The 24,459-nt window shown below is 36.9% G+C and overlaps 1 protein-coding gene across 11 annotated transcripts in view; it reads left to right on the forward strand.

The window, feature by feature from the left end:
• The window catches only part of WDR49 (WD repeat domain 49), a 126,747-nt gene that overhangs the window by 60,505 nt on the left and 41,783 nt on the right, over positions 1 to 24,459 (forward strand). For all 11 annotated transcript variants that reach the window (XR_012000387.1, XR_012000388.1, XM_072752302.1 and 8 more), the window contains 3 exons: positions 10,335 to 10,499; positions 13,988 to 14,103; positions 23,065 to 23,195. Coding sequence is in view for 9 of the 11 variants with exons in the window: in XM_072752302.1 (XP_072608403.1) it covers positions 10,335 to 10,499; positions 13,988 to 14,103; positions 23,065 to 23,195 (412 nt within the window). In the remaining 2 variants the exon portion in view is untranslated. The remainder of the gene's footprint in view (positions 1 to 10,334; positions 10,500 to 13,987; positions 14,104 to 23,064; positions 23,196 to 24,459) is intronic.

A 24,459-nucleotide genomic window follows, 5' to 3' on the forward strand; every position in this document is an offset into this window, starting at 1 on the left:
TCTTGCACTGTTGGATTTGATTTACAATAGTTTTGTTAAATATTTTTATATCTATGTTCATGAGTATCAGACTGTAATTTTTTCTGTAATGTCTTTATTTGGTTTTGGTATCAGGGTAATGTTGTCCTCATAGAATGAGTCAGGAAGTATTCCATCTGTTTGTATCCTCTAAACAAGACTGTAGTAAATTGGCATCATTTTTTCCTTAACTGCTTCATAGTATTTACCAATGAACCCATACAGCCTGACATTTTCTGTTTTCGGACATTATTAACTATTGATTTAATTTTTTTCATTGATACAGGCCTATTTGGACTTATGTCTATTTCTTCTTGTGTGAGTTTGAGAAGATTATGTCTTTAAATTGGCCAATTTCATCCAGGTTGTCAAATTTGTAGGCATAGAGTTTTTATTGTATTCCCCTATGATCCTTTTAATGTGTATGGTCTTTAGGGATGTCCTCTCTTTCATTTCTGATCTGAGTAATTTGTGTCTTCTCACTCTTTTTTTTTTTTTTTTCTTCTTATTTAGCCTGGCTAGAATCTTATCAATTTTATTGATCTTTTCAAAGTGACAGCTTTGGGTTTCATCAACTTTATTAATTCTTGAATTTCAGTTTCATTGGTTTCTGCTCTAATTTTAATTTTTTCTTCTGCTTATTTTTAATTGCATTAACTTTTCATTTTCTTTTCTAATATATGCATTCATTTTCTTCTAATTTCTGCTTTCTCTGCATCTGAAACATTTTTATTTGTATTTTCATTTTAGTTAATTTTAATTTTAAAATATTTTATTTATTTTTAGAGAAAGAGCGTGAGTGAGGGGAGGGGCAGAAGGAGAGGCAGAAGCAGACTTCCCACTGAGAGGGAGCCTGACCCAGGGCTCAATTCCAGGACCCTGAGATCATGACCTGAGCCGAAGGCAGATGCTTAACCAACTGAACCACCCAGACACACCTACGTTTTAATTTAATTAAAAATATTTAAAAATTTCTCTTGAGAGTTTTTCTTTAACCTAAGTGTTATTTAGAAATATGCTGTTTAAAATCTCCAAGTATTTTGGGATTTTTCCAGTTATCTTTCTGTTACTGATTTCTAGTCTAATTTCATTGTTGTCTAAGACCAGACATTGTATGATTTTTATTCTTTGAAATTTGTTAAAGTGTGTTTTATGCCCCCAAATATGGTTTATTTTGGTGGATATTCTATACAAGCTTGAGAAAAATGTACATTTTGGTGTTTTTATATGAGGTAGTTTATTTTACATTTATATCCGCTTGATTGATGATGATGTTTTTGAGTTCAACTATATCATTACTGATTTTCTGCCTGATGGTCCTGTCCCTTTTTGATAGAAGAGTACTGAAATCTTCTACTATAAAAGTGGATTAATCTTTGCATTTCTACCAGTTTGCCTCATGTAGTTTGATGCAGTTGTTAGAGTCATACATATTAAGAATTGTTGTTTTCTTGGAGACTTGACTCTTTATCTGTATGCCCCTTTTCATCCCTAATAACTTTCTTGCTCTAAAGTCTGCTTTGTCTAGAATTAATATAGCTACCACTGCTCCCTTTTGATTCATGTCAGTAATGTATGTTTCTCCATTTTACTTTAAATCTGTGTTTTATATTTAAATTGAGTTTCTTTTATACAACATATAGTCGGGTCTTGGTTTTTGATCCAATCTGACAATCTGGCTTGATTTGTTCATTGAGCCCATTGACATTCAGTTGATATAGTTGGATTAATAGATTTCTTATTTGTGACTGTTTTCTACTGGTTGCCCTTGTTCTTTGTTCCTGTTTTATCTTCTACTGGTTTTTTTTTTTTTGCCTTTTGTGGTTTTAATGGAGCATTTGAAATGATTCTATTTCCTCTCTCTTCTTAGCATATCACTTATATTTTGTTTTTAACGTTTTTTAAATGGTTGCCCTAGAGTTTTCAATATACATTTATAATGAATCCAAGTCCACTTTCAAATAACACTATATTAATTCACAGGTCATTTTATTATCTTACAATAACAAAATAATCCAATTCCTCCCTCTTTTTGCTTGTATCATTGCTGTCATTCATTTCCCTTATATATAAGCATATATCTGTATATAATCATATATGTATGCATAAGCATACATAATTGAATACATTGTTGGAATTATTGTTTTGATGTTAGATCAAGTAAGAATAAGAAAAACAGGAAAAATTCTTTCCATTATGTCCCTCCTTTTTTCATGTAAATCCAGTTTCCTGACTTAAAATTATTTTCTTTCTTACTAGAGAACGTCTTTTTAACATATTTTGAGGTCTACTAGCAACTAATTCCCTTAATTTTCATTTGTCTGAGAAAGTCTATTTCTCCTTGATTTCTAAAGTTGCTTTCACAGGATACAGAATCCTAGGCTGGTAGGTTTTTTTCTCTTAACACTTTAAATATTTCATTCTATTCCCTTCTTGACTATATGTTTTCTAAGAAGTCAAATATAATTCTTTTTTTACTTTAAAATTTTTACTTAAATTCTAGGAAATTAACATATAGTGTAATATTGGTTTCAGGAGTAGAACTTAGTAATTCATCACTTACATACAACACCCAGTGCTCATCATATCAAGTACCTTCCTTAATCACTCATTTAGCCCATCCCCTACCCGCTTCCCTCCATCATCCTTCAGTTTGTTCTGTCCTTAAGAGTCTTATGGTTTATTTCCCTCTCTCTCTCTTTTTTCCTTTCTACATGTTCATCTGTTTTGTTTCTTTTTTTAAAAAAATATTTTATTTATTTATTCATGAGAGACACACAGAGAGAGGCAGAGATATAGGCAGAGGGAGAAGCAGGCTCCATGTCAGGAGCCCGATGTGGGACTTGATCCTGGGGCTCTGGGATCACGCCCTGAGCCAAAGGCAGACACTCAACCGCTGAGCCACCCAGGCGTCCCTCATCTGTTTTGTTTCTTAAATTCCACATATGAGTGAAATCATATGGTATTTGTCTTTCTCTGACTTATTTTGCTTAGTATAATACACTCTAGGTCCATTCAATTATTGCAAATGGTAAGATTTCACTATTTTTGATGACTGACTAATATTCCATTGTCTATATATACCACATCTTCTTTGTTCATTCATCAGGTGATGGACATTTTGGCTCTTTCCATAGTTTGGCTATTGTGATAATGCTGCTATGAACATTGGGGTGCATGTACCCCTTTGAATCTATATTTTTGTATCGTTTGGATAAACACCTAATAGTACAATTGCTGGATCCTGGGGTAGTTCTATTTTTACTTTTTTGAGGAACTCCTTACTGTCTTCCAGAGTGGCTACACCAGGTCGCATTCCTAGTAGTAGTGCAAGTCCCCTTTCTCAGCATCCTCACCAACATCTGTTGTTATCATGTTCAAATGTAATTCTTACCTTTGTTCCTTTGAAGTCAGTTATCTTTTTTATCTGGCTTCTCTCAAGATGTCATCATTGACTCTGATATGCCTGCATATCATTGTTTTTAGCATTTATCCTTCTTCGTGTCATGTGAGTTTTCTGGATCTGTGGTTTAGTACCTGTTACTAATTTGGGAAAATTCTCAGTAATTATTGTTTCAAGTATTTCTTCTATTCCTTTTATCCTTCTCCTATTAGTATTCTCATTGTGTGAATGTTATACCTTTTGTAGTTGTCCCACAGTTCTTGGATACTTTTTTTTTTTTCTTCAGTCTTTGTCCTCTTTGCTTTTCAGTTTTTGAGGTTTTTACTGATGTATTTTCAAGCTCAAAGATTCTTTCCTCAGCCATATTCAGTCTAGTAGTAAGCCCATCAAAGGCATGCATGCTTCATTTCTAAACTGTAGCATCTCTTTTTGGTTCTTTCTAAGGATTTCTATTGCTCTGCATGTAAGCATCCATTACCCATCTCTTCTCACATGCTATCTTTACCCATTAGAGCCTTAGCATATTAATCATAGTTGTTTTAAATTTCTGATCTGATAATTCCAACATCCCTGCCATGCTTGAGTCTGATGCTTGCTCTCTTTCTTCAAACTGTGTTTTTTAGTATGTTTTGTAATTTCTTCTTGATAGTGGGACATAAGGTACCAAGTAAGAACTCTGTAATATGCCTTTAGAAATGTGGCAGTGAGGGTGTGGGGGTGGAGAAGCATTCTAGAGTACTAGCATTAGGTCTTAGTCTTCTGTGAGCCTGTGTCTCTGGACTGTGAACTTCACATATGCTTTTTTAAAAAAGTTTTTATTACCTTTTTTTTTTTCACATATGCTTCTCAGTTGTCCACCACACTTATGTCCAATAAGAAAGATAGAGCCAGCTAGAATTTGGTATTTTCCTTCCTCAGATCAGTTAAACATTGTTAAAACCAGCAGGTGAGGCCCTCGTGAGTTTCTCCTGAGGGAAGACCTTGTTAGGAAGAACAGAATTACTCTAATGTATTTTGAAATAGTTTCTTGCTTTCTGCCCTGGCCAGAAGCAGGAGGGGATATTTCTCCAATATTACAGTAAAATCCTGGTCGATAAAGTGATAATACTGTGGAGGCTCCCCCTCTGACTGGCTCCCCTTGGCATTTTTAACTCTCAGACTTGTCCACTTTGAGCCTCCAGCAATTCATCAATTGTGGTTCTAGTTTTCCTCTCTTGGCGCTGCTTCCCATGGACTTTCCAGTTCATGAGTTCCTGCTCTGGTAAATTGTAATTTTCTCTATTTGTCTGTTGATCTCTCCAATTCTGGGGGTAGCAATTTGCCCTGCGACCTCATTTCTATTATTGATAAAATAAGAGTTGTCAATTTTTTTTTTTTAGTTTGTTTAGATTTGTACTTATTAGTAGGATGGGTGACTCCTAAGCATGCAGAACCAGAACCTGGAGTCCAATGCAGTCTCAACTACTCTTTGACGTCATGTTTTCTCAGTTATTTGTTTAGAATGAGGGAAGTGGTGAGGTTTTAGACTCAGAGTTCCCCAAAACTTTGCATTGAGCAAGGGATTTTTAACTTTTCTAAACAAGAGTTTTCTTATCTATAAAATAGGGATTGTAATACCTCCCTTTTAGATTTTCTGTAAAGGACAAAGGATAAGGTATAGAAACATACATGGAACAAGGCAGGAATAACAAGGCAGGAATCAATATTAGCCAAAAAAAAGGGAAGTGATATTCTTCTGACTTTGCACCCTAGTTCTTGTGGGTGCCTGGTGATTTGACCTTTTGCATTGCTGTTTCCTTTGCCTAGGCTTTCTCAGAGCCCCCAGCTTTGCATTCACTCCTGCTGATCTCTACCTCTGTCTCAGTTATAGTTTTCTCCATAATGCTTATCACCGCTAGACTATACCTACCTATATATTTCTATATCTACATAGCTTTTTTTCCTCTTATTTTCTCATCTCGGTGCCTCTCTAGCCCCACTAAATAAATATAAGGGCAGGAGTTTCTCACTGCTGAATTCCCAACGCCCAGATCCTACATCTTGCATATTTTAGGTATTCAATAAACTCAAGGAATGAATTTGAAAGAGCAAACTACAAATTAACTTAAAAGAGGTAATAAATAAGATTTATAAATGGAGAATTGCTGCCTTAAAATATTTGGGCCCTTTTTCTGTACCAGTACTTAGATATCATCATTCTCCTCACCTCACTACTTACTAAGATGTAACTTCTAGAGATTTGATGTACAATAGAAATAAAGTTGGTAACCTGCTTTATATTATGGGGCCACAAACAGCACTGACTAAAAAACAGAACTATAAACAGCAATTAAATCAAATGTCCTCATCCCTTGGTAGCCAGTGACATCCGCTGCTGTAATTTTTATTTCCCTTCTTGCTTAGACCTAGGACTTGGAATGCATGTAAAGACAACTAAAATGCCTACTGTTGTTGGAATACAAGAAGACAATTAAGGGACATGGATACAGCCTCACATCTCTTAGAATCGTCTCATTGGCTGTGACAGCTTCAGATGAGGGAGACACGAAGACCCACATATTCCTAAATGGTTATTAACTCGGGTACACAAGGCAGAGAACAACATTTTGCTTCTGAGGGCCACTTGCACTAGAGGGAAGTTATTAGGGGAGTGTCATTTCTGCTCTGCAGACTGTCGGGGCCCTGTCCTCATGGGCTGAGGTCTCGCCTGGTGAGAAGCAGCCAGGAATGAACTGAAAACTTGAAGAGATTTGGTCTCCTCAAAATCTGGCATGTAAATATGATGCCAATACTTATCCCTGAGCTCCATTCCTGAGAAAATCACAGCTTGCTAAAAATAAAGTCTCCACCGTCCTGTAGTCAAGCCATTTCCTTCACCTGCCAAGTGATGTTAAATGCACTCCTCTCTCACCAAACTTTGCAAGTCTTTCCACCTGCCTTGCTATTCTTGTATTCTTGATATTGTCATAGTGACCGAAGAGTCTGGTTGATGCTGGTGGTATGTCTGAGACATGGTCAGCCCTCGGTTTTCAACACATTGTTTTCCTGGAGACTCCACCTTACGGCAGATTGCCATAAAATGAGATCTGACTGGCTATCCACTGTTGCCATTATTGATTCAGGTTTCATGAGCAATTATGAAATGAGCAGAGAAAGGTGCTAAAAGCCGATGAATAGTATGTTAGGGCTCAGCCAGGTGGTCAAAGGAGGAAGAGTTTTGCTGCAAAGCAGCAAAATGTGGGAGTTACTAATTCCTGATTGAATGTCTACAGCAGATAAAAGTAGGGCAGTCGATGATTAGATGCTTTGTATTGTGGGCGATGTCAGTCTCAGGAAGCAAATAAGTCTTTTCCTTGAACATGGTCTCATTGTACTTTGCCCCCCCCCCTTTTTTTATCAGAGAATGTTCATCTTTTTGTACTGAAATGCCTAACATGTAAGTGCTCAATAAGTACATTTTGAATAGAAATAGGTAAAGTCTTCACAACCTTTAACTTTTTCTTTAAAAAAAAAAACTGTCAACATTTTCACTCATGCTTGGAAAATTATGTTTCCACAGTTTTGTTTTTAATGAATACAATTCAGATTCCTAAGTAATTATATGAGAAATTCACCAGTGTGATATAATTTGAGATTTCAGTGTACATCTACAATCTGCTTTCTAAAGCTGTAATTGTCTAAATTCACTGTCATGGTTGAAAGAAAGCAAGATATTAAATATTTTTCTTACATTGGTTTGGATATGAAAAGTGGTATCACCCAAAATAGAGAAATAAAGCTTAAATAGGATAGTAACACTAGTTAACTTTTATGGCTCATTTATTGCATACCATTCACTGTGCTTTACAAATATTAGCTTATTTAAACCTCTCAGAAATGGTTTGAGATGGTTACTGTGACTCCTTCTGGTCTGTAGGGGAGGGAACTGAAGCTTAGAGGTGTTAAGCACTGAGCCCAAGGTCAGACTACTGACCTTCAAACTCAGGCATCCTAGCTTCAGACTCAGGGCTCTAACCACCAGGCATGTTGCACAAATCAAAGCAAAAAGAGGGACGCCTGGGTGGCTCAGTGGTTGAGTGTCTCCCTTCAGCTCGGGGAGTGATCCTAGGGTCGTGGGGTCGAGTCTCACATCAGGCTCCCTGCTTCTTCCTCTGCCTATTTCTCTGGCACTCTCTTTGTGTCTCTCATGAATAAATAAATAAAATCTAAAAAAAAAAGAAAAAAAGAAAAAAGAAAAAAAGCAAATAGCAAATAGAAACCAGGCAGTTACCTGGAGTGATAATTGAAGAGATATGTCACATTATTTCAGGTTTGGGCAATTTTGTCCTAGAAATTATACTATCGTTGAACAATGGTAATTAAATATTTAAGCTACTTTTGAATTTGTGAGAGACCATGTGTAACATACATAACAGTTTTACATCATTTAAAAAGTTGTTTGATTCCGAGTTGTAATTTCAGGGGAAAAAAAAGGCTACAAGACATCATGTGCTCACAATCAGTTCTTTGCTCAATGGTGATCCTTTTATTTTCCAGTCTCTCCTCTCTTTTTAGCCTCTGAACTGCTGTTTTGGGTGAACATCTCTTACCTGGACCTAATACAGCAGCCCCCACATGGTCTTTCTACAGCCCCGGTTTGTTCTCTACACCACTGCCAGGAGTATCTTCACAAACCAACTAACAACAACAACAACAACAACAAAATACCGTATTGCTCTCCTCCTCCTCAAGTACAATGATTGCTGCTAACTTTGAGTCATACACTCCACTGATAAGAGCTAAGGCCCCTATCCCAGTAAGAACTTTACACACATGACTCATTATTCTCTGACATTGCTCTTTTTTAATATTTCAATTCCAGTTAGTTAACACACAGTGTGGTATTAGCTTCAGGTGTACAGTACCGTGCTTCAGCACTTCCATTCGCACCCGGTGCTCATCACAGCAAGTGCCCTCCATAATCCCCATCACCTACTTCACCCGTCCCCCCATCCACCTCCCCTCTGGTAGCCATCAGTTTGTTCTCAATAGTTAAGATCTCTAGCATTGCTCTTTAGGGATTTCAATATCTGTCACCAACCTGCTGCCTCACCTGCCATTGCACTGTTTATTTATCTCATCATCTCCACTCTGGCTGCATTACACTTCATATTGCTTCTCATGCTTAGAATATTCTCCAAGTTCTCTCTTCTAAGCACACTCTTAATTATCTGGGATGCTATGCTGGAATACAGAAGGCCTTATGATGTGTCTGCCATAGACAGCCCATGATTCAAGCCTCATTATATAAGCTTGGGAACAGTACTTAGCTGATTAGAATCTCAATTTCATCACTGGTAGAATGAGGGTGATAACGTTATTTATTTTACAGAGTTTTAATAAAGATAAAGTGAGATAGTGAGTGTAAAGGGCTTGGCATCCGATAAATTCATATTCCTTTCTTCAATTGTAGATTGACCCTCCTCACCTTTTATTCCCCATCCCCCATCCCAGTGAGTAGATTTTGGATTTTCCTCCCTGTGCCCCTACTGCAGCCAGGGGTGAGCCCTCTAAACTTGTAGTATTGTTTGGAATTTATCTGTTTCTTGTCTGTTTCTCTATCCAGACCAATAGCTCTCAACCCGGGCTGTGGACTTGCATAACCTGGGAAGCTCATTAAAAAAAATGCTCCTTCCTTCAATTAAATCAGAATCTCTGATCTGGTGTACAGTCATGGTTTCTAAAGTTCCCCAGGTGATTTTAATATTCAAGCCTAGACTATAGATTCCTTCAGAGCAGGGATTCATTAGTGAAGCCCTGCTGCTGTCATGGAGCAGGCCACAGAGTGGATGTTCAGTGCATGCCCAAAAAACGAATGAACGCGTGCACACATGATGGCCAGCCATCCAGGCCTTCTGAATATACATTCGATCAACTTGAACCTATTTAATTATAAACATGCGATGCTCAAAGTAGCATATCATTGATAAATTTACGTTTATACAATGGTAATCAGTACCTGTGCTGATAAAGACAAGATTTAAGTTTTCTCAAAGTCTGGATGTTGCTTCAGGCAACTTCCTATCTACTTATTTGTTTGTTCAGTGTTTTATTTTTTTGTTTGCTTGCTTTTTCATTCTTTTGGGGCCCAAAGTCATATGGATGGGGGTGATTTTACTTTCTTAAAGGATGACTAAATACCTAGAGCTGAAATTAGCAGTTTACTTGCCACCATAAAATTTCTCACAGTCGGGCTACTATATATAATCCTATCGCTTCTGGCCTTTGTTCTGTTGCCTTCCTCTTGGAGTGTATATGCAGATTTATATTTAACCTTCCTGTGTTCTTTGTTTTTAGTGGCCCATCAATAATTGTGTTCAGTTGTAAAAATATATACAGAACCTTGAGAAAGGGAGAAAAGGGACTAATAGCATTGAAAGCGACAGCTCTAGCAGTTTGTTAAAATTCACTACCCCCCCATAATGTCTGGTAGTGGTTTCTTTTCTGAATGCTAAATGGAGGGTGATATGCAGTCAAACACTTCTTCTCCTATAGTGAATGGTGTCAGAGCACCATGACTAATAAAATCAGCTTTCTCATCTAAACAGAGAAGATTTTTAAGTTTATTTCAGTAGGATTTGGTTTCAGTATGGCCTCTATGACAGTCAGCTGAACAGTGGGTAAGGGAAGTAGATTCCTATCTTTGCTGGTAAAGAGAACCATGACTTCATTTCCTCTGTTCTGGCTTAGGAATCGAAATGTTATCAGCTTAACCAAAAGAAAGAAAATATATCACAAACATGTCTCTAACTATTGTGGGGTGGGGGTGGGGGATCTCAGTAGTGGAAATCCATGGGTTAGGTATTTTTATTGAAATAAAAATGGTGTTTTCTGGGACTATATTTCATTTCTTTATAACGTTATTTTCTCTTAGGTAGTCAGCTCTGATGTGGGGTCTACTGTTTCCTTCTGGATGATAGACACTGGGCAGAAAATCAAACAGTTTACTGGTTGCCATGGCAATGCAGAAATCAGCACGATGGCCCTTGATGCAAATGAGACACGGCTTTTGACTGGCAGCACAGATGGGACGGTGAAGGTGAGAACACAGTGATGCTCTTCTATTCACATACAAGGAGGGTAAAATACTATGTGAGGAGACGTAGCTATAGCTCTATTTGTGTTTGCCTTTTTGGCCATGCAAGAGGAAAGACGGGGCAAGAAGAGTTAAATAACCTGCACCATCTAATAACAAAGCTGTTAGGAAAAAAAAAGCCTCTGTGGAAAATGAATAAATGATCTTTCTGAATAAATTATTTAGACTAAAAATGCAACTTGGCTTACTTATCTCAGAAAGCCTTTTCCAGTGTTCTGGATAGAGGACTACTTTGGGGAATAAAAAGTCCAAATAATTTTCCTATGCTTCAGCTAATGCCTCTAGTTTTCTTCTCAGTTTATAAAATGAGAAATCAGGGCAACCAAGTAAACTTTTTAAAATGGCATCGATGTAAATTTGGGGGCAAATGAATATTTTAAGATCAACCCATGTTATAACTTGCACGTATATGTGAGGGGAAGTGAGACAGTAAAGAAGGATAGTAGGAAGAACAATCATATTATTTACTATCATAAACTAACAGTATTTAATACTTCCATTTCTCTTATTTTGTGACTATTACTAATTTCTTCTGGGAGAAAGGTGCTATTTTACTTTGCAAGAATAACGACATTTTCATGCAAGGCTTAGATATTTGTTCTCTGAAGTCATGTCTACCAGTGAATCCTCTCTGCTCCCCTCAGCTCTGACACTAATGACAGTTTTTGATTGGAGATGGCTTGTGACACTCGGAGGCAACAGAAGGCAGTTTCCCAGAATAAGCTTTGAATGGTTCTCAAACTTCTGTCATAACTAGAATCAGAGGGTGTTAATTAGGTGTGCCTTCCATGGTGAGGTGTATGATGCATGCAAGTAGGCTGCAAGGGAGGGTAATGGAAAGTCATCTGGATATGTGGGTAGAACATGATGGAAGTTGGAGCCAGGAATTCAGGGGGATTCCAGAATGGCAACTGTCAGTGTCAAGGAAGTGCTATGGGGGGTTGCAATGGGAATCTCTGGAGGTCAACAGAACTGGGCCTTTGGGAAGGTTAATGGCTTGAGGCAAGGACTAGGAGCGTGGGTTTAAGTAATCTAGTTTCAGGAGAACTGGTAAGATGTGTGAAGCTAATGGGACAAGTCCAACCCCAATAGTCAAGGTGGAATAAAACCAGAATAACTGGGACTGGAATTTTAGACAGGCTTAGGCAAGAGGAGCAAGTGAGTATCCCACTTACTAGCCTGAGGGTAAAAGACTGAACTGAGAAATGAAACAAGTAGACTAGGTTCCTTTTAACGCTTTCTTGTCATGTTATCTGGTTATAGGGTCCAGAGTAGGGAAGACTTGCAGACGGTTGCTAAAAGCTTGCAGATAGTCCCAGCTAAGGGACTTGATAGGACCTGGGGACAGCCAGATCTTCACAATACCTATTTGTGGGTATTATTTTAGGTGGGTTTGGTGAAAGCCATGTTTAGAGGAAAATGAAATGACATAGATGACGAGCATGTGCACCCTCTAACATCTCAGCTCAAGCCTTGAATCTTAGAAGTTAATGTGAATTTAGTAGAATAATCACAGCTTTTGAAGGTATATTTGTCTTTATCATAATAGCACAATGGAATTCTGAAATCTGGCAACCTCTATGTAAGATGCATAAATCAAGGTTGAACTGCTCTGGACATGTTCCATGGAGAGACAAGAATGAATGACATTTTCCAATCTCATTTATAATTTAGAACCCAAAACCAATACCTATGTCATCCGGGATTTAAAAGTACTGCCCTATTTATCATGGTTTTGAAGTACCTGATTTTTAATTAATTAATGTTTTGAATAATTAATGTAATCATACAATAAAATTTGAAATATCAAAGAGTTACACAGTGAGAAGAAAGTTTCTTTCTCACCTCTGTTCACAGCTCCTCCCTTGTAGCTACTGCTGTTACTGGTTTCTCGAGTATCCTTCCAGCCAAAGGGCAGCATTTTTTTCTTAATGGCAGCCCAATATAATATGTTGTTCGGCATTTTACATTTTTCTATCTTGGACATTGATTCATATGAATGCATATAATATTGTTAGCTAACTTTTATTGCATGTTTACTAAGAACCAGGTACTGTCCTAAGCACTTTACACACACACACACCCCCCACACACAAATGCACCCCCCCACATCCTCCCATATATATGTGTGTATATATATATATATATATATATATATATCTCCTTGGTACTATTATTATGCTAGTTTTACAGAGGATGAAACCAAAGCCCAAGGAGATAAATAAAGCAATTGCTAAAGGTTCCATAGCTGGTTCAGTTTTGGCAGAGCTTAGAAATCTAGAAATGACATATTCTTCTTAATGGCTACATTATATGCTACTGTATGGATATTCCATAATCTGATTGTTTAGTCCCTTATTAATGAGCAACTGGATTGATTCCAGTATTTAGCTTTTATAGACAAATGCTTTAAGAATATCAAAATATTCAAAATAATTCCATTTCACACACATAATTGCCTCTGTGCAATGATTTTCCAGAAGTTGAAAATCAAAGGGAGTCTAGTCAAAGGGTGTATGCAATTTAATTGCTTGATTTATTTTAATTAAACTTATTCTATGTAAATGATAAAACAACAGTGTTTCATGACAGAGCTTAGCTTTAACTGCTAGTGACGTAATGATGTTCTGTTGTAAAGTTCACTCATTGGGCCTGGGTCCTCACCACCTGCTTGAAGAAGTAAACTCAAAAGTGCTTGTGCCTCTGTAGGCCTGGGTCTGGCATCCACTATCAAATGGACATTTTACTGGGAGAAAATGGGAAATCTATCCATAAAGACTGTGTTTCAGGCTCTATATTAGAAGTTTAATCCTCCAAATGTCCCAGAGGAGTAAGTTTCCTGTGTCATAAATGAGGAAACTGAAATTTAGATAGATACACTTAGAGAAAGAGCCAGAATTTCAACAGACTCCAAAATGTGCCTCTACATGATTTTACAGTCTTCTCCTTAAAAATACACACTAACTTAAAACCTTTGAATCAGCTATTATTAGAATAGATGGATAGGGTTATAAGCAGAGTAATAAAAATAACAGGTATATTTAAATGGCGAGAGAATTTTCTTTAATTATGACGGACCTTAAGTGAATCAGCCCTAATCCAGAATATAAACACAGGGGTTTATTTTTTTTTATTTTTTATTTTTTAAATTTTTTAAAAATTTTTATTTATTTATGATAGTCACAGAGAGAGAGAGAGAGAGAGAGGGAGAGAGAGAGAGAGACAGAGACACAGGCAGAGGGAGAAGCAGGCTCCATGCACCGAGATCCCAGGTCTCCAGGATCGCACCCTGGGCCAAAGGCAGGCGCCAAACCGCTGCACCACCCAGGGATCCCATAAACACAGAGGTTTAAAATAATCCTGTTACTCTGTGTTATTTTACCCACTGAAGAAGACATTTCCTATTCTTGTCTCAATTTTTTCTCTTACAGGTATGGGACTTCAGTGGTTACTGTCACCACACACTAAATGTTGGGCAAGAGGGAGCTGTGGAGATTTCACAGATCCTGGTTCTCCAGAAGACCATACTGGTTATGGGTTGGGAGAGGTACGGCGTGCTTCATGCAAAACTGTAGGGAGGCAAAAAGGAGAATGTTATTTATTTATTCATTTATTATTTTTATTTATTTATTTATTTATTTATTTATTTATTTTGATAATGTTATTTGAATCAGAATCTGAAAGAGAAAAGAACATAGAAATCTTGACTGATTCTGAGTCATTAACTTGCTGGTGAGCGAGGTGAGTGCATCTGGTTGGACTGAAAAGCTTCGTGACTAAAACATGGTAAGATCACGTAGCTCAAGCAGCTTTGAGAGGTGTTATAAGGCTTTCTTCTGGCTTTTGGAATCTTTCTTTAACCATTCCAGACGGGGTCATAGTTCCACTTTCTGAGTATTGACTCTAAAAGTTTCCTAAACTTTGTAGTCAATAAATTCCTAATGTGTAAATTATATTCTTTCAACTAAAGGAAACGTATTTCTTCTTCTTTTGTTACTTATTTTAAATTGCAGCAAAGAGGGATATAGGCCATGGAATTCTGTATTAGCACTTCCTTCCTCTCAGTGCAGACAGGGGCCTTTCACGGCCTGTTTACTGTTCTCGAGGAGTAATTCTTTCATTTCATTATAAGGAAAATTACTTCTCTTTCTTTTTCTCCTGAGACAACCAAGGGATCATAAACAGGACCTCTTCTATGGCATTGTATAAGCACTAGGAAAATTAAGGTGTGGTATTTTCAGAAAGTATATTGTCCATAAATTCAACAGTTCACAAAGTGTGGCTCTAATAGGTAATTTGCCCAACATTATTCACTGTGGAATTTTGATCTTAATGATTTGAAGCTAGGATTCAAATCAGGTTTTATACCTAGAAAATTAGTGGTATATATTTGGGGACTTTTATCAGTCACATGAAAGGTTTTTTCTTCTAATGCGAATGTGCCAGATACAGCTTAGTTTTCAGGGATAGTTTAACTATAAGGAAGGAAAGTAGAATCTGGATTATTCTACTTGATATTAAGAACTAATTCAATAATCCTCACCTCTGAAAGACAAGGCTTCTTCACATCCTGAGAAGAGTCATGATCCATTAACGACTTCAATCTCCAGAGACAGTGGCCTAATTATTTCTATAATTGGGCTGTGGCAATAAATCAGTTTAATTCTCAAATATTATGGCGTGGTAGAGGTGAAGTATATGGCTGATCCAGCTTAAGTTTTGAACGTAACGAAAAAGAATTTTAAGAATTTATCAGCATATGTCAAAACTTTGGAGATACTATTCTCTTAATTATATTTTTAAGATATCCATAGTTAGAAATTACCATCAAAGGTAAGGCTTTTTTTGACTGGCTTAGGCAAGTCAATTTTAAAAGATTAAATGAGTAGAGTCCTTTAGAAGTGGTTTAAAGGACCTGGCGTGCCTGGCTGGCTCAGTCCATAGAGCATGCAACTTGATCTCTGGGTCCTGAGTTCAAGCGCCACATTAGTCATAGAGCAGAAGGAAGGGAGGGAGGGACTAGAAGGAAGGGAGGAAGGGAACACCTGCTGTTTTGCTCTCTCTCGATGGGTGGTGACTTTCAGTGATCTTGGAGAGGGAGATTTGGGAAGACTGAAATGAAAGAGGGGACAGTTGCCACTCCTTCCATCCTTCCCTATCTTTTCTATCTTCCACAAGGTTGTCAGGAATTGGATCCCTTAGTTGGAATGGAATGTTGAAGGGGTGCATTATCAATTGTATTATTTCACTTTTATATTGGTAGATTTAAAAATTATATTTCCGGGGTGCGTGAGTGGCTCAGCCAGATGTCTCTAACTTTGTCTCATGAGGATCATGATATCAGGGTCCTGGGATGGAGGCCCAGGGCAGCAGCAGGCTCTGAACTCAGCGGGGAGTCTTCTTGTGCCTCTTCCGCTGCCCCTCCCCCACTTGGGCTTTCTCTCTCTTTCTCAAATAAGTAAATAAAAATCTTTAATAAAATTATATTTCCTAAGTCAAAGGCCTTATGTTAGGACAGATTTTACCAGAATTTGGTAAGGTCCCTTACATTCGGAGGTATTCAACAGAGTAGAGAATGGACAGGTCCACTGTTTGGTTATAGTTGGAGAAGGATGGTCCATTAAGCCAAATTCTCAAGAGTTTAGTGATTAAAGAAAAAATAACTGGGAGATTGACAGCTTATTGGGCTTTTTTTAAAATCTAGAGGGAGGCTGCATGAGTTAAGCCGTAGCTTGAACTTCAGGCTCTATCTAAATAAAGAGATTGGTTTGGTAATTTTGCCCAGGATAAGATAGATATTACATTTATTGAGTGAGGTACCTAAATATGCATCTGATTTATTTTATTTATTGTGATTTGTAGCATTAGGCCCTTTACATACATTATCTAACGTAATCCTTAGCTTCATTTGAAAGGTAGGCAATATTTTGTAGATATCTCAAGCTTTATCATGAGCCCTTATCTCTCTAAGCTCACTTATCCATTTGCTTTCTGGACACGTCTGCCTGCAATCTCAAATTCAACATATTCTAAAGCTGAATTTATTATTTGTTCCCTTCTCAAAACCCACTTTTTTCCTCTTAGCTTCAGAGCTTGGGTTAGCAGCCAGAGACCTGAATATCCGCCTTGGTTCTTCGTTCTCACTCAACTTCACAACCAATTAGTGTTACCTATTTTATATGCTAAATATTTCTCAAATCTATTCTTATCACTACTACAACTATATCATTTAGGGCATCATTTCTACCTGGATCAATGTCACAGCCTTCTAATTTATCCTTTTCTCTGGCGATGTCTCCTTTTTACTTCTTGAATAGATTCTGCACATTTTTGCTATAATAATTTCTTTCTAGAATGCATTCTATCTATGTCACTTCCTTTGTTTAACACCTTTCAGGGTGTCCACAAAATAATTTGAAGCTCTCTCTGGCCTGGTCCTATTCTTAGTATCATTCTCACCCATTCTTGGGTACATTCTAATAATCTCTTCACCCAGTGTGGGGCTCAAATCCACAACCCCACAATCTAGAGTCGCATGCTCTTCTGACTGAGCCAGCCAGGTACCCACTTGTGTACTTTCCAAGCTTAAATGTAGGAACCTGCTGTCAGAGCATTCCCATGTTAACCATACTGTTTCATACCCCTTTGCCTTTATTTTCTTCCCTTCTCTAGAAATCGCCATCTAGCTTCCTGTATTTCATTTAATGCAGAACTAGATTATAGCATTTAACAAGTAAGTGTAAGTGTGTGTGTGTGTGTGTGTGTGTGTGTGTGTGTGTATAGTGTCTCATTCTTAGTAGATGCTCAATGATATTTGTTGAATGCCTTAATCAATGTTCATTAAATAGGGAATCTGAGAATTAGAGAGATTAATTACTCATGGTCACACTTAGAGTAAGAAGCAAGCAGGATAGTTATTCAAATATATTCTCTCTTCACAATAAACCGGGAATCTTAAGTATTACCAGTCTTCTTTCACAAGGGAGAAGATGCATTTCAAGAAAATGGGTAGGCTTATTGACATTATAAAGCTAGTAGTTAGTGGGCAGCCAAATTGAAATTCCATGGCAAAGTCCATGCTCTTTCCAACATTTCTGTTACAAATAGAGTCATTAAGTCATGGGAGAGCAACTATATTTTTTTTTAATTTTTTTTTTATTTTATTTATTTATGATAGTCACAGAGAGAGAGAGAGAGGCAGAGACATAGGCAGAGGGAGAAGCAGGCTCCATGCACCGGGAGCCCGATGTGGGATTCGATCCCGGGTCTCCAGGATCGCGAACTATATTCTTTTAAACAAGTAATCTGTTTGAATAGGTTGGTTATGTCAATCAAAGCTAGTCAATCATTTTTTTGTGTTTGAAGAAATACATAAGAAATATGTTTTATGAATGAGCGCTGGATGTTACAGGCAAGTGATGAATCATCAAATTCTACTCCTGAAACTAATAGTATACTCTATGTTAACTAAATTGAATTTAAATAAAGATTTTAAAAACCTGTTTTTATCAAATTAACATATCAAAGTTTTAGCTTACTATTATTTTTCCCTTTTTCTTCCCACAAATATTTTTAAACTGCACCTAGGTAGCAAGCCCTGAGTTAGGAACTGTGATGGACTGAATGTGAAGAAGTATGATTCTTACTGTCAAGGGCATCGTATTCTAATTGGGGAGTCAATTTACATGAGGCAGACTAAATGATAAACGCCACTGTGAAATGGTCCTAAGCAAAACCTGGATTGAAGAGCCCATACTGGTTATCTAGAAAACCAACATTTATTAATATCTAGAGAATATGTTAAATCCATTAAAAAGAAGAAGCCTCCCCCCAAATAGAAGAAACCCCAAAATCAGAACTTCTAAAAACATGTTTCTTACCATTTTAAGCAAAATATATTTAGAGACAAAACTGTGAATTGACATAGAGCCAGTTAATGCCTGGTTAAATACCTGGTCTTATTTACACTGATAAAATGAATAGATAATCAATTAACTTTGCATCTGTACATAATATGTATAGGTTTGGTAAAAATCAAATAAATAATCATAATAGTTTAAAATTTTTTTTTTGTTTTAATAGTTTAAAATTTTATCCTTCCCTAAAATCCTATGGTTCTATACTTTATAAAAATAGACTCAGGTTTTTAGTTTCTCCCACTGTATTTCTTTTCTTCCTATTAAAAGAGAAATATCTATTTATGAAGGTTTTATCTCTGTAAAATAGCTAGACTTATACAAATATATAAAAGAGAATCTTTTGTATAAGTTCAAGTAATTCTGAAACTCTTATTGATTGCATCTTTCACAAAGCTCTGTAAAAGTAGGTGCTCAATAAATAGTTGTTGATATAACTTGATTTCTAAAAGTATTTTTTTTTTCTAAAAGTATTTTTAAGTGAAATTAGATTAGGGATTTGAAGTTCCTCAACAATAAAACTTATCTATTACAAGATATTAAATTCTTAATAATTGCTTTACTATGGTACTATAATTCTACGTGACTCAACTGGTTTCTATTATTAGAATGAGAACCAGAATGAACATTTCCAAAGTGTAATTTTCTGAATAATCATGTTGGAAGTCAGAAGGGGGACAGGTATGTTGGAAATTTACAAATAACCCTCAGACCTAATTCTGTGATGGCTTTTGTGTCCAAAATTTGATTCTAATTTTAGGAAAAAGAATACAAATGAACTGATTTCTGTTGAACTCATTCTCTGTCTTTGAGATACCTCTTTTAAGGATAAAAAGCAATGGACTGAACAAGGATAAATTCTTATGATAATTGGACTAACAGCACACAAGCAATTAGGCTCTTTGGGAGCAAATAGTTGATTGTGTTCTTTTGTTCTCTCCATGACAATTACTACATGATAAGCTTTGGTAAATGTTATTTTCCCAGCTTTCATCCTAAAAGAGGTTGTTTTTTTTGAACTTTTTTTTTTTTTTGTGCTTGACAGGTGAACTAATTTTGTTCTCACAGAATTGGTCATTATATTTACATTCTGAACAAAAGATCTGATCATCTTCACAGATGACAGTGATTCAGGATCTCAGATGGGAGGTGCGGCATGGAACTAGTAAACTCCTTCAATGTCAAAAGAACAAATCCCTCAGACTCCTAAAATGCCTTAAAATTGGCTCATTCTGCACTTCAATTTAACTCTTGGCAAAAGTACAAACTAAAAAAAAAAAAAGCTATCGTTGAAATGGACCAAGTGAGAAATGCAGTGTGGATTCTTAAGGTATTTTAAGGAAAACTGTCATTTCAATTGAAAGTTTCAGGTTAGGTTTTAAGGGAAAGGTGGCAGCTAATTAGTTTCTCAAGATTTTGACACACAAGGTCAAATATCAGAAGGGATGGTTTTTATACCATCTCATGAAATGCATTTTGTGCCTTTGGCTCATATTACCTAAATATATCTAGTTAGTATGAGTATCTTGGCAAAAAGATATTTGACATTGAATTTTGACTGAGAGATAATAGAAGTTATATGGGATTGACTTCTTCTCTCTCATTCCCACCCCACTCTCTCCATCTCCAAAGGGTAATCTCTTCAATCAAACCTACGATTTGGTAAAAAAATTTAAAAAATATATGTAAAGCTCTTATGAGATTCATGGCAACTTCAGAACTGCAAAGTACTTTATTTATAGTATATTATCTTGCTAAGCCTCATATTAAGGTTATCTAAAGAATATTAGTATTCAATTATTGATTTTTAAAAGAAAGAATAATTCATACAATTCCACAAATATTTATTAAATGCCTATTATGTGCAGGTACTATTCCAAGCACTGCTAATATAGAAAGGAAATAAACAAAGTTCTTGTTCTCCTAGAGTTTATTTTTGGCAGGGGAGACAGTAAATAAACAGACAAGTAAATATAAACCAAATGTATAGGGTGAGGGATGGGAGACTAAAGGGAGAGTCTTTTAAATTTTATTTTTTAAATTAATTATTTTTTAAAAAAATATTTTTTAATCTTTTAATTTAAAACAAGTTTTATTCTGGTGGAAAACTCCAAATAAGTAATAGTTCTCCCCACCCCAAATTTTATTTATTCAAGTATATTTAACATTACTAAGTGCTCATCACGATAAATATACTCTTAATCCCTTTTACCCATTTTTCCCATCCCTCCACCCATCTCCCTTTTAGCAACCACTGGTTTGTTCTCTATGTTTAAGAGCCTTTTGGGGATTTGTGTCTTTTTTCATTATTCGTTTATTTTGCTTCTTAACTTCCTCATATGAGTGAAATCATATGATATTTATTTTTCTCTGACTGACTTATTTCACTTAGCATTATACCCTTCAGATCCATCCGTGTTGTTGTAAATGACAAGATTCATTCTTTTTATGGCTGAGTAATATTCCATTATATATATATTGTTCTTTTGACATTGAAGGAGTTTACTAGTTCCATTCCGCACCTCCCATCTGATATCCTGAGTCACTGTGTCATCTATTAAGAGGATCATTCCTCTCGTTCAGAATGTAAATATAATGACCAATTCTGTGAGAACAAAATTAGTTCACCTGTCAAGTACAAAAAAAAAAAAAAAAAAAAAAGAAAAGATGAACCATATGTATCCTACGGCTTCCTGTGGCTTCATCAAATATTTAGCTGAGCATTCACATTATACTTTGAATATCAAGGGTAGAACAATAGAACTAATTCTAAAAAGTAGATGGGACCCCAATAATATTGGATCTTGAATAACAGGCCCACACATTAAAATTTGCCATGTAGAGGATGGAAAACTATGAAATTTTTTTTAAAGATTTTATTTATTTATTCATGAGAGACACACAGAGAGAGGCAGAGACACAGGCAGAGGGAGAAGCAGGCTCCCTGCAGGGAGCCTGATGCGGGACTCGATCCCGGGGCTCCAGGATCATGCCCTGGGCCAAAGGCAGATGCTCAACTGCTGAGCCACCCAGGCGTCCCTGAAATGTTTTTTGATGAGGCATTAGCCTCATATTTGACCTGGATATTCCCTCTGTCTAGAATGCCTTCCTCTTCCAAATCCTACTCATCTATCATGGTCCAGTTCAAACATGACCCCTCACTCAAACTTCTGAAAACACTGAACTAACTAGGAAGCTGTCGTTGGCTGTTTAAAAAGAAAGGAAGGGATATGGAAATATATCACAGAGATGGAGTCTAAGGATTTGATGTGACAAGAGAAACACACAGGAAGCTGGAATGCTGGTCTCTTGATACAAACAGGGAATTTAGGACCAAGGCCTGGTGTGGAGGGAAGATGAAAACATTGAATTCCTTGATATATGGATATTATATGGAATTGTCACCTGGCAAGTGGGAACTCCTCAACACTGGGAAAGGTTATGAGTGTAGATATATTTAAGAGCCATTTTTATAGAAGTAAGATTGGAACTTGTGGTGCTATACAGAATCCCTGAATGAGCCCACTTGAACAGAGAGAGAGAGAGGAATCGGGGAATGACTATAAGAAGGTCTATAATGAAAGAAGGGAGAAAAAAGGGAGAAGAAAATAGAGAAGAAGGAATGAAAGATCAGGGAGGCAGGAAGAGAAGCGGGATGTACTAGAAAGGAGAGAATTTTCAGGAGGAGAAAGCCACATCCTTCAGAGAGTGAAGTCTTACAGTGACAGAGCAATTTGGAGACCTTTGGAGTGGTGGGAATAGAAGCAAAATTTCGGGTAGGTGAAGAGAGAGTGAGCGTGAAGACCCCAAGCCTGTGGTTACAAATGCTCATTTGAGATGTATATGGCTCTGGAAGGAAAGAGAGACTTCGTATAGTCTGGTAGTCAGAACTGAAATCATCAAGTGAAAACAAGGTGGTACTGATGCCCCCCGATTTAATGTTCATGCTTCTCCCTTCCCTACCAGGCACCAGGCATTACATTTTCTGCCCTCCTGGCCTGTCAAATTCACATAAGTGCCCCAAGATATTGGCCTTTTTAAAACTATTATTTCTGTTCAAAATGTATCTGTCCAGAGTTTTATTCCTTTGGAGTGGCATTTTCCAAGACTTTCACAAAATGATAGCTCTTCAAGATGCTATGTGATGTAGGACTCTGTGATCACGTAAGTCTGGGAAACGCCACAGGAAATGTTAACATGTGAACTGTTCTGGAATCTCTAATGAAAAGAAACTTTACTAATTTTGTTTAAACTACTGAGTATTATTTCTCCACGGACTCATCTTCTTTTTTATTGTTACTATCAAAAAACTCTTCATGGTTCTATGGTACCTATATGGGCAATCTTTGCTTTAGAGTCTTGGTAATGGATAATTAATCTGATAAATGCATATATGTTTGCTGTTAATGGCTGTGAAAGGATAATTAACTTTCTAATATTAAATATTCATAATGTACCAGAGCATTCAAAGAGGTAATAATAAAAAAAATTTAATGTGGGAGGTTCGGGATTATGGATGACAAGTGGATGCTGACCACGCGAGATCTATATCACGTTTGGATCCACAGCTAAATCCTATTTCCTTTTTCTAGGGCTATTACTGTGTTTCGACTACAAAACTTCAATCAATTCTTCATCCAGCCTGAAAAATGGAAAGGGGAAATACAGCACAGTGATGATATCTTGTGTGCTGCGTTTTTACCTCCACAAACTCTTGTTACAGGTTAGTTGAACCTTCATTGGACAACCAGTGGTGAATGTTTGGTTTCTTTTGGCTTAGTCATGCTTAAAAAGCCTTTTCTGAACTGCAAAATAAATAGGTCTCTTCGGGAGTTAGCCTTTGCACTGATAGATACTCTCCGTCCTTACTTCCAGGGTAACACGTTAGTGGTTAGGACTGTCAGCTCTTGAGCAAGGCTACCTGGCTTCAGATCCTGGCACCACCACTTTCCAGGGCATCATATATTTTTTTAAGGTTTTATTTATTTATTCATGAGAAACACACAGAGAGAGGAGGCAGGGACATAGGCAGAGAGAGAAGAAGGCTCCTTGCAGGGAACCTGATGTGGGACTCGATCTCCAGACCCTGGGATCATACCCTGAGCCAAAGGCAGATGCTCAACCGCTGAGCCACCCAGGGGTCCCCCAATGCATCATATTAAACAAAATATTTAAACTGTACATCATAGCTTTCTCTGGCAAATAATAATATATCAATATCTTGCTTTATGGAGGAAATTGAGTAAGATAATCTGTGTAAGGGCTTAATACAGTGCTTGACACACAGTAAGCTTGTCGGTAAATGTTAGCTTTTATTTTTATTGTCCTTTTCCCAGAAACAGCATTAGGGATGACGGGAACAAATCATACTTCTGTGGCACTCAGATGTTTCATAATGGGCACATACTAAGCCTTTGGCACAATTTAGTCTAAGTAATTTTGGTTAAATCCTGGCCTCCCCAAATGTCTAGAAATCCAAGCCCCTAAAACGATGCACAGGCATGCTTTGATGTGACATATAAAAGAGGATCAGAAGTGTGTTGTATCATTTCTGGCCAAAGCAAACAATTTATAGAGATAAATTACACTATGAAATTGTAGAGTCCATATTTTGACAGCCTAAGTTCTTTTTTTTTTTTTTTTAAATAGAACCCAAAGTGTCATCAATTGGCAGGGATGAAAACTTATAGGAAAAGAGCCAGGATATCTATGAGGTGTTATAAGATAAGGTTTACTGCTCTGCGTGCACTTAACATTTCCACTGTCTTCAGGACTTACCTGGTTACTTTCCAGTAGGGCCAACTCTGGAGTTGAATTTGCTTTATAGCTGGTAAAAGTCCACCTCCGCAGGGAGTATCACATCCTGAAATGTGCTGGAGACAAATAAACTATAAGGCCGCATCTTCGTTATTGCAAAAGTGTCATAAGATACCTTTGTGTCTGCTGGATAGATGATTTCTTCATTGATTCTCATCCCACCAGTCCTT

Source organism: Vulpes vulpes, chromosome 3 (assembly GCF_048418805.1).
Source record: "Vulpes vulpes isolate BD-2025 chromosome 3, VulVul3, whole genome shotgun sequence".
Taxonomy (NCBI): Eukaryota; Metazoa; Chordata; class Mammalia; order Carnivora; family Canidae; genus Vulpes; species Vulpes vulpes.